At 37.6% G+C, this 11,630-nt stretch overlaps 1 protein-coding gene across 4 annotated transcripts; it reads right to left on the minus strand.

The window, feature by feature from the left end:
• Window positions 1–770: 770 nt before the first annotated feature.
• On the minus strand, window positions 771–4,002 carry LOC110898808 (high mobility group B protein 1). 4 transcript variants are annotated; one of them, XM_022145651.2, is made up of 8 exons: window positions 3,871–4,002; window positions 3,568–3,631; window positions 2,401–2,511; window positions 2,267–2,324; window positions 2,144–2,188; window positions 1,986–2,066; window positions 1,671–1,742; window positions 771–1,009 (listed from the first exon to the last, which is right to left on the minus strand). In XM_022145651.2, exons 2-8 carry the CDS (start codon window positions 3,627–3,629, stop codon window positions 965–967), a joined length of 474 nt encoding a protein of 157 aa, XP_022001343.1. In that variant the 5' UTR covers window positions 3,630–3,631; window positions 3,871–4,002; the 3' UTR covers window positions 771–964. The 4 variants fall into 4 exon arrangements, with proteins under 4 accessions (XP_022001343.1, XP_022001341.1, XP_035837697.1 ...); XM_022145649.2 differs by having other exon boundaries at window positions 3,811–3,942; XM_035981804.1 differs by lacking the exon at window positions 3,871–4,002 and adding an exon at window positions 3,725–3,839.
• Window positions 4,003–11,630: the final 7,628 nt, after the last annotated feature.

An 11,630-nucleotide genomic window follows, 5' to 3' on the forward strand; every position in this document is an offset into this window, starting at 1 on the left:
GGGGTGGGGGTAGGTTTTTTTTAGGTTTTTGGGGGGTGGGGGGGTGTGGGGGTTTAGGTTTTTTTTGGGGGTGGGGGGAGTGATTAGGTTTTTTTAGGTATATTTGTAGAGTAACTTTGATAGTTATTGATAATTACAAAAATGCCACCTTGTTTTTTTGAGTTTTCCTTCAATTTGTATGTTTAGTATGTTAAGATTATTTGTACAAGAACTTTACCCCAGGGATGATACTGCCAAATATGTTCCACCAAATCCAAACAAAGGATGCTATGCATTTCTCTACATCATATTGCCGCTCGATTTTGAAGTCTGTTCGTGACAGGGGGCCATAGCCACCTTCATAGCTTTGACAAATCGTTTCATCTTCATCTTTCAATATCATATTATGTAAAATCAAGCAATCGTACATTACCTGCCTTGTGTTTTTAAACGATTTAAATGATTTAAATAAGTGAAAAACAACGTTTTTTAAAGCTTGCATCAGTTGTGTGGAATCCCATGGAACCCAACGGTCCGCTAAGCATGGAGCCCAACGACCCTTTCCAACTTCCACATGCCCGCCATCCCCACCGAGCCCCCACCCATCCTCCCGCCTCGTCGTTGCGTTGTTTGCACCCAATTCGCAGCTGATGTGGTAGCGCTAGCACCCCATTGAAGCCCAAAACATATAGCCTTAGATAGTTGAGAGATTTTCCAATTCAAGAAAAGCCTAAACCCTAAATTAAATTGGTTTCATGTGTTTTATAGGCATGGATATACATACATCTTGGTTCCTAGTAAAATAGACATTTATTAAATTAAAAAAAAGGGGAATAAACATTCTTTGAAACTAAATCAAATTGTCAAGAAGCATACACTAAAGCACAAACCCAAGTCAACCATGAATACCAAACATACATGTGTCCGGCAAGCAATGCCTATGTTTGTTCTGACATCTCCCTTGTCAACATACCATTTGGGTATTTCAATCATCATCTTCATCGTCGTCGTCTTCTTCTTCATCATCTTCCTGCTCATAAAGAGGCGTTTTGAGTGTGAGATGAAATATATCCGACATCAATCGTGCATACAACTTACCAAGTCTAATTATGCGACTTCAATCCCACATGTTTTGATGATATTTTGCTTTTATCAACTACACTACACTATTTGATTTCAATATCACCATCACCAGAACCACTACTTGATCTTTTTTCATATTTTGTTAAAATTATGTTATATATGCAACAAAGTATTCGGTTATCGTACTCAATACTATCGAGTAGTTATAATAAAATGGAAGAATAGCACACATAAATTATATGTGAACCACTGAAGATTGTTTTGTTTAAAGCTAGGGGGTGGGCGGGGAGGACCACCGGCCAGGGTCCGATATTTCGAAGGCCACGTTATTGTATGAAAAAAATCCAGTATGTATATGTTAAATATTTTTTAATAGGGTATACCCGTACAAACACCAACATAGGCCCACTTACAAAACTATTTTTATGGTTTAGATTAGTTATTAGCACATTGTCATTAGGTTTAGACTTTTAGTGAGCTCAATACCCAATTTCGTTAAGGCCTAAGGGCACGTTTTTCCGAGCTCGAACATGGTACACGAATTCTCAGGGCCGGCCCTGAAGCTAGACATTCTAAAACATAAACGAGAAGAAAGAAAGAACAAATACCTGCCCACTTTCCTCATCTACTTCAGACTTTGACTTATCAGATTCCTCCTCAACATCATCGGCTTCACTCTCCTATTTATACATACAAAATCCATCAAATATTTCATTAAAAACCCTTTTATATCCTTTATTAACATGTCAAATATAGCTATGATAGAAATTACATTGATTAAACGAATAAGGTAGTCTTCTAAATAAAAATGGTTTATGCCCGTCATGGATAGAAACATAAAAGATTGACATAATCATATATAAATGGGTCAAAACACATCACTAACAACAGTTTACAGAAAATGCACAAACATAAGTATTCACCTGTTTCTTATTGTACGCTTTCATAACTTTCTCATACTCGGTTTTCCTTTTTGCAGCTTTGGCTTCATAAGGAGCTTTTTCCTGTCAGAATATATAAACTTCGTAAACTCACATATTCAGTTTCACATAAGAAAAACGAACAAGTTTAGGTCACTTACAGCTGCACTCATGGATTTCCACTTCTCGCCCCCAGCTTTCCCAACCTATAAAAATAAAATAAAAAATTAAAAAGGAAATACAACAAGAACTGAATGACTCGCTAACTAGCACTCGGTACTTACTGCTGACACAGCCTTGACATTAGGATTTTCTTTCTTGAATGTTACTCTAAACTCCTCACTGAAAAGATAAGATGACACAAATCAGTAACAATATGTAACTTCCGTTTTGAAATTCCAAAACGAATATACCATACAGGAAAACGAAGAAAGCACTTGGTGGTCTCTTCGGCTTGTTAGGATCTTTAGCTGCTTTCCCACCTTTCGTCTTGGCTGCCTTAGCAGGAGCCTTTTTCTTCCCTACTTTTCTGCAACATTCAACAATCTATTATTACTACTTTATAACTAATCGTCACCATCTATTAGACTGATCGTTGTGGGGTGGCGGCGCCCCATGCCTCCTCACCCAAAACCAGCGCTAAACGCCACCACGCAGGCGTGAAAGAAGGGCGCCAAAGTAGGGAGCACCACTCCTTTAACGGGCGTGAAAACTAGGGGTGCAAACAACTCGCGAGCTGCTCGAGATCGGCTCGAGAAAAGTCGAAATGAGCCGAGCTGAGCTTGAGCCTAAAATAAAGCTCGTTAATTTATCGAGCTCGAGCTCGAGCCTGGCATGTCAAGCTTTTCAGGCTCGTCGAGCCTCATCGAGTGTAATATTAGATTTTATTAATATTTAATAACATTTACCCCGTGCCGAGCCGAGCTTATTTAAACTTGTTTACGAGCCGAGCCCAAACGTAAAATTGAGCTTGTTTAGTAAACAAACCCTAGCCCCAGCTTCACTTATCGAACTCTTGAGCCTAAACGAGTCTTATTTATATTATTTTTATTTAAAATATTAATTAATAGATAATAAACGAGCCAAGCCCGAGCTTAAAAACTACCAATGAGCCAAGCTCGAGCTTTGAAAACAAACCTCGAACCGAGCCAAGCCAAGCTGGAGCTCTCATAAGTTAATCGAGTTCGAGCCCGGTCAGGCGCCAGCTCAGCTTGGCTCATTTGCACCCCTAGTGAAAACCCAATGAGATGGGGTCCACCCCCAATCAACCAATCAAACTTTTTTTGTTGTTTTTTTAATTTATTTAATTGTTAGTTAAACCGCAACGTGATAGTTAAATGGTGGGTTAGTTAAAGCCCATTGCCGACACAGCAGCGACGTGGCCGACCGAGCGTTATACACTTTTTAGTTAAACCAAAGCATGTAGTCTTACACCAACAAATAATTACATATAGACTTTAAAACAACAAGAAATTAAACATCCTGAAAAGGGTTTACTGGTAAGTGGTAAGTGACAATGATCTCATAAATCAAATCTATATAATGAATAATATGCAGCAGTAAAACAAAAAAGAAATGAAGCAACCTGTCATCAACAGGCTTCAAAGCATCTCTTTTTGCAGCCCCTTTACCCTTGGCACCCTTCATATCTACAAATCACAATCACAATCACAAACCCAAATTAAAATAAACTGAACAGAGAAGATCACAAGTCAACGCAGTGAAAGATAACATAAACCTACTTACAAAAAACTAGAAAACCCTAAAGTGGTTTTGGAAAAAAGAAGAAATTGAAGAGAAAATAGGAGTAGATAGAAGAAAACTGAACTGATTGAATGCAGAATTAGATAGATGAATGATGAAAAAAGAGATCTGAAAAGGAAGATACCTAATTAAAGAAGAGAGTGGAATCAAACAGACTTTACAATGAGTCACCGGACTAGCCAGTTCACTTCACATTGGTTTAGGATCTTTTTCTGTCCTTTCTTTCTAATTTTATTATTATTATTCATATTAAGATTTTTTTTTCTGAAATACTGGTACCGTACCAATATAGTTTAATACATTCGGTACGTATTCAATACTCACTTCTTCAGTATCAGCGTGGTATCGATCTCATCCGTAATTTTATGAGTTAGTTACATATTTACCCCTTTAGTTCGGCTCAGATATAGTTTTTCTTAGGGTCACGATTTGTACGGACTTGGTCTCGCTGTTTGTTTTCAAATATGTTTCTTGATTTATTTCATACCCCAATTTCTCGGTAGGCCCGGACTTGGGTTTATACGTGATGGTCGGATAAAACTATCACAATTGGCAGCGGAAGATAGAATGATAAAGTATTAAGTATAAAAGCTTGGAATTATATTAAATAAAATTTGTAATATCTTGTTCGGTACAAATATCCCACAAGGTAGGATCGAAATAAAAAGGACTTAAGACATCATAGGTCTTTAGCCGCGGAGTCGCAAATTCCAAAGCTTATGGTTGAACCGTATCCAGCCTACTATTGAGGTTCGTCACCTTTGGTTAATCTTTAAAAATATGTCATTTTTCACTTGTAAATACTATTAAACGGCACATTTTAGAAAACATTTTAAAAGGAGATTTTTAATCAATAATCATTGGGATAATTTCTTGTTACCGAATTACAAGCTTACCGTATATTTGGGAAGCAGTATGTGATCAATACACTCGCCAAAAGTATTTGTGTATGACAGGTTACCCCGTACTTAATGGTCATTTACAACTAAATGAATCGAGACGTCCAAATACGGTACTATTAACCCCCAAACGTTTAATGCATTATCAAGCGAAACGGATTGAAACGAATACCCACATTTGTAAGCATTTGCTCATTTGCGATACCCGTACCAAGTGTTACATGTCATATCCCAAGTTTTAATATAAAAGTGGCTAAAAGATGTTTACCTTTGCTATCTAATAAATCTGAGTAATTAATTCTTGTAGCAAAGCCGTATTCAAAGTTTATTAATCCAAGATGCAATTATCTGGAGTGCTTTATAGTTTGGAATTAACATAATAATTATCCGTTAGAATGTTTACGGGTCATTGGAAAGTCTTTGACTTTGACCCGTTAACTTTAGAATAACGCTCGGTTTCGCTAGATTAAGCGTTGACCGGATAAAATGTGGTTTATATCCGTACGAGCGAGGGGTCTCGTGTAATATGGGTTATTTAACCAAACATTCCGATTTGGAAATGTTTTAAAAGCATTTGACCCGTTACGGCTAGTTTATGCGGTTTATGTCCTTATAACTTGTCGTGTGCGTATAAACGGGTTCGGGTGGTCGAATGGGTCTATGATGAGTTGAACATGTCAATATATATTTTATAATGTTATATATTTAGTCTCAAAGTCAGAATGTAGGTTGCATATGCTTAAAACCAATTTATTTGCTTTTATGCCAAGATGGCATTTTTGACTTTTTAAGAATTGTATGTTTGACTTGTCTTTTGACCCGTTTAAACGTGATGATTATGGGGTATAATTGCACGGAATTATACCCTATGATATAATAATCACGTAGGAAAATTTAATCGGGTTTTGACTTGACCAAAATGGTCAGAACCGAAAGTCAAAACAAAAGTCAAACTGCTTGACTTTCGGATATATTTTTACTACAAAACTGAAATCAACTTAGAAGAACAGTTACTAGTGCTAGAAGGAACACTTGAACTCAGAAGAGGATGCTCCTTTAAATTAGAAGCATCTCCAAAGGTGTTTTAAGAAGTAAAGTATGAAAGGTGTGAATGAAACAATGAGGTTCATGGCCTATTTATACTACTCCATAAGCTCCACAATCATGACAAGTGTGATCACGAGTGCTAGAAGAAGGATTAGTGTCCTTCCAGATGTTCAAATGATGAGAAAGGTGGCAAAAATGACAGGAATGGCGTCATCAAGCTGAATCTACAGCTGACAGCAAGGTTTTGCTGTCAGCAACCCCCTTACGGACCGCAAGGGGTATATCCTTACGGTCCGTAAGGGACCTGGGCACCAACAAATTTGAACTCCCTTGCGGATCACAAGGGGTTTGTTCTTGCGGTCCGTAAGGGATCTCAGAAACAAATGATTTCTCCCTTTTTTGCATTTTCAGCCCCTCAAATTTGATCAACACCCTTTCTAATAAATTTATTCATCTCCTTCAACAATTCTGAATTATTTGAAGAGTTTTCAAACACGTACCACACTAAGATTTGATAAGATTATTCAGGTTGTTAAAATTTAATAATGTCATTTGGTTGGTAAATATCTAGTGCACTTTTGTCATTTCTGATTTAAGGACCAAATCCATAATTTGCCCCAAAACATAGACATAAAATTTATAAATATATAATTTACTTTTTTTTACATAGAATGAACATTAATGTTATTTAGGGGCTGTTTGGTAAAATCTAAACAGTTAAGTGCTGAACCCGTAAGAGATCTGAACCATTAAGTGTTGAACCGGAAAGAGGTCTGAACCATTAAAAGCCTATATAATGTTTAACCGTTCAGAGGCAAATGTCTGACCAATTCAGATTAGAAGTCTTAACCATTCAGACTCTGTATAATGCTAACCATTCAGAGGCAAATGTCTGAACCATTGAGACATCTGCTCGTGAAACAAACAGTCTGAACCATTAAGTGATGAACCAGTAAGAGGTCTCAATCATTAAGAGCCTCATTAAGATATAAACAAGCAGTCGCTTAGTTACTTTTACATACAATGTACATTGATGTTATTTAGTTACTATTAATTCGAGAGTTATGATATAATAGGAAGTTTATTTCACTAGGAAGGATAGGAAGTAATCACGAGCGTCCAATTGTACAATGAACGGTCTATATTAAAATCAAATAAAAAACTCTCATTTAAACACGCTCTCCGGGCTTTCAAGGGTATTATCGTCAATTTCCAACAATAACCGCTCTTGAATATACACAGAAAGCTTCGTAAAAAAGTTCATTACGTTTTACACTTCGATTGAATGAACACACACATACTGAAATTTGAGAAAATCAAACTCCATTGAAGTTCATGGCATCATCGAGAGATAATTTGAAGGTTTACCTTCGAGTTACTGCAAAAAAAAAATCCGTATCTCAAAACCCTAAATCATCAAAGAAGCAAAAAACAACATCAGATGAAGAAAACATCGATCAACAAGGAAAAATTAGCTGAAAATCAACAATGAAACAACAAACTAGTAGAAAACACAAAGAGATTTCTAATAATGGTAATTTGATATATTTTTGCTTTTTAAACCGTATTCAAATTACATTTTATGAAGTGCAATAGACCTAATATACCATATCCCTTCCCAAAAATTGTTAATGAGTGTTATCTTATCATTGTATGTGCTTAATTAGGTTTGTTATTAGAGAGTGCGTTGCGTTTTATGTTAAAACTGTGACCTAATGCTTTTTATGGGCTTTATATATTGTGAACTAATGCGTTTTATCTTAAAAAATAGCAGAAACAAAGAGATTATTTGTGACAAACCGAACTTTCAAGGTAGTGTTATTTTGTTTAGTAAATCTGATTTCTCTTTATTCTTTTCCGTTCCTTATGTAATTAATTTGTAAACGCTCCTAACCAAAATATACGGGTCTAATGTAAAACTTATTGGGGAAGGTTGTGTGTATAGTTGGGCTATCCTTAGTGGCTAATTATCGGATTTGAGCTGCACTTGTTAGGGGCTGCATACCCTTACTTCGGCCCACATACATGCCAGGCCCAAGTGCTCGAGTCCAACCCTATTGAGTTTCACATACTGTTAAGTTTAGGATGTAAACATATTTTGTTTTGGAACAATCATGGTAACCCTAGAACTCCTTCTGGAACCCGACGGCAACACCCCTCTCGCTCGTGAAGCTCTTCTTTGATTCCATTTAATATTCCGGTTAGTATGATATCCTCCTTGGTTGTTTTAGTCCCTATTATATGCGATATTTTGAATATGTAATGGCTAAGGTGTTTACGATTTAAGAACTTGGATTAAATGAATAACATGATTTAGCATGGATTGGGACTTAGGTTGTTATGAGTTGGAATTTTGTATACGTGATGATGATTATATGTTGTAATCTTTGATGCTTGTGCCTTGACTTTTGTGTCTCTCCCTTTTCGGCCAATGATGATGTTCCCTCCTTGCTTAATATTGTTGACTGATGTTATATATTAATAATCCACTTCCTAGTTGCCTTTTTCCAAGTCTGCATGTGCCACCCCTTTTAAGAATTAGATTCATAGGAATAGAGGTTGTAATTATTTAATTGGAATTGAGTAACTGGTTGTTGTTGGTGTGTAACAAAATGGAACAATGTTATTCATGGTAAATTGTAACTGTTTCTACGACTGATGAGGGCGACGAAACCTAGTGGTGTTTCGCCGCAAGTGACCTCGACGAAACTAGTAGTGTTTCGTCATAAGTGAGCTCGACGAAACATATGAGTTTCGTCATAACCTGGCCCCGACGAAACATATAGGATGTGTATGATTTTCTGACTCGTCACTTGTGATTTTCTGTCAAGGATGCTTGGTGAAATTAGTTTATGAAACTATAGGATGTGTATGATGTTAAATGAAACTGTGTAAGGTAGAATGAAATTGTGGTGAATAGGGCAGTTGGATTAGAAAAGCCTATTTGTTACATGGTAATAGTGTTAACCTAGACTTAACCTGTATGAACAAACAGTATATCTGTGAATGTTGATATGTGTCATAAACATGGGGCGTGGACTAGCTTGGGAACAAAACACTTGTTATGTGATTTTACGATAACAGTTATAGAACAATGGGTTGCATTTTTAACGGTTATGACTTGTATAAGAACATGTGTCTTACCTGTCTGCTACTTGTGCAACATGTACGTTAGATACGTGATATGTGTGAACACAATACTGATTGTCTTTGGTAACCACGGTAGGGTTGGTTGACCGACTTGGAACGGGTAAAGTAACTTGTTAAATACCAAGCAAATCTAAGGTGAGTTCACTTCTCTTTTTCCAAGCATGCATCCCGGGGAGGGATATCTGGTAATTGTTCCGGGGAGGAACGTCGGGTTATTGGGATGTTGGTTATTACACTCATTTCTATCATTAAGACCCCTTACATCTACCGATAGTTGTCGGGGAGGCAACGAGGTTATTAGTTGAGAGCGCTATTAGGTTTGGCACCCTCACACCGTACCTGGGAGGATGGGCGTGAACTAATTACCTTAAATCATGACCAACGTTTTGATAGAGACATTGGGGTTGGGCAAATAAATCTTGTAGCCATCTGGGGTAATCGAGTTAATAACAACATCAAATCATGATTTCGCTTATATGTCAATGTATCATATGAGCGAAATCCCAACAAGATGATTTCGCTTATAGTGACATGGTCATATAAGCGAAACCCTTGCCCCTATATATAGTGTAGTTGTTTTCTCATTATGTACTTTCATGTCTCCAGTGTAGCCGAACTGCTGCTCGTGTATTTTGTGAAAGTTTAATGAGAAAACTGTTTTAAAGTGATCTACTTCTGTTTCTACTCCATTTCTGCTTTGATTCATGCCGATTTTGTATTTCTGCTGCATTTTCGGTAGTATCTAGCTCTGATTGACTCACACGACTGTCAATAACGGTCCTACAATTGGTATCAGAGCCAGTTGTGAGCTAGTTTACCCGAATCAAAGCCTTTTTCTAGCACATTTTGAGTTTCTGGACTTTCCGACGGACAAAATGGACTTAAATTTGAACACATAGTGTAAAATTGTCTAACAACAAACCCTTGAGAAATTCAGACCTAAAAATAGCTTAACAGTGACCTAAAATGGCTCGTGAACAGGTTTCGCTTGAAAGTACTTGAGGTGATTTCGCTCGTACGTTCAAGAGAAATCAAGTGTTTGTCACCTAAGGTTCTAATTTCGCTCATACGGCAGAAGAGAAATCAGAGGTTTCGCTCATATGGCTGAGGTTTCGCTCTTAGTGTACCACTGATTTCGCTCTTGTGGTTTCAAGATTTGATTTCGCTCATTGTTACAATCTAATTTCGCTCATTAGGTCAATTTGTGATTTCGCTTTTGTGAGCATTAAGTGATTTCGCTCATTGTTACACTTAGAGTTTGATTTCGCTTATAAGGCCTGTTTTAGTGTAAAAGTCATGGTTTGAGCGTTTAGTCCATTTCGTACGTGATCGAGTATTGGAAACTCAGTCTGTGTTAAAAGTTTTTCGATAAAAACAACCTGTTAATCAAAAAGTTAAACATTTTTGGAAATTTGTCACTAAAAATGGAACATCAAGATTTTTATAACTTGTTTGCAGGGAGCGGCATGTCGGTTACGCAAAGTCCAGCAAGTATAGTACAGAACGTTAACATGGAGAACGAGTTAGGGACGATACAAAAGCCACCAAAGCTTATGAGTTTGGATGAATATGCGGGTTGGTCAGGACGTTTCAAAAACTGGGTGCAAGCCAATCACTTCGAATGTTGGATGAAAACAGAGGCGAAGTATGTACCACCAGTCAACGGTATGGGATTGGAAAAGGGCATCGGGAGTTTGACGGAAACTGAACAGATTGACTTCAAGGCTGAAAAGAAGATGGTGAGCATTCTGCAACAGGCCATCAAAGAAGATATTCTCGTTTTACTACAACATGAAGACAATTCTCAGTCGATGTGGCAAGCTTTGAAGCTGAAATTCCAAGGCAGTGTTTCAATGATTAAAAGCAAGAAGGCTTTAATCAAAAAGGAATTTGATATTTTTACTGGGATTAAAGGCGAGACAACAAAGCAGTTAATCGAACGATACTGTCATCTTGTGATTGAGATGAAGCGTTTGGAGATTACCAAGACGAATGAAGAATGGACTGATAAACTGTGTGATGCACTTCCGTATGATGAGTGGGGCACGTATCTAATGATGCTGAAGAATAATTCTGATTTTGTAAATCTCAATCTTAGCTCATTCATCGAGAAGATCGAAGCCCACGAGCTGGAATTGCTGAAAATCAAGAAGATGAACTCAGCGAGTATGTAGCAAGATGTGTCTCTGTATTATAAAGGCAACCCTCCAGTTTCAACCAATCAAAGCCCAAAAATACAGACAGGGTTCATTGCTGATAACACCTCAAGTGTTTCTTCAAACACACCGCAATCTGGCAATTCTTCACCATTCGCGAACTTTGAACCGAATGTCAAAGCTCAGGAACAGCCTTCACCTCAAAGCTCAACAGGATCCAACCAACAGACGTATGTTTCTGGGGTACAGTGCAATATTGCGGTAAACATAAAGAATGGAAACGAGATCACGGAAACAGCCGCAAAACAGCACATAGCACTGCTTGCTTCCGTTCTTGAGGCTTATGAGGGCTTAGTAGCAGGGAGGATCCGTAATCCTGACATGACGAAGGAGGATTACGACCAAATCGATCCCGAAGAGCTTGAATTGATCGACATCAAATGGTGCATGGCGAGTTTGGTGCGTAGGGCTCAACGTTTCATGGAAATTACAGGCCGGAACAGTCTATCAGGCCCCGATCAAAAGCTAGGGTTTGATAAGTCGAAAGTTACATGTTTAAATGTAAATAACGTGGTCACTTCAAACGAGAATGTCCTAACCGTGAAGTAAACAATCATCAAAACCCGTTCACC

Source organism: Helianthus annuus, chromosome 13 (genome assembly GCF_002127325.2).
Source record: "Helianthus annuus cultivar XRQ/B chromosome 13, HanXRQr2.0-SUNRISE, whole genome shotgun sequence".
Classification (NCBI taxonomy): domain Eukaryota; kingdom Viridiplantae; phylum Streptophyta; class Magnoliopsida; order Asterales; family Asteraceae; genus Helianthus; species Helianthus annuus.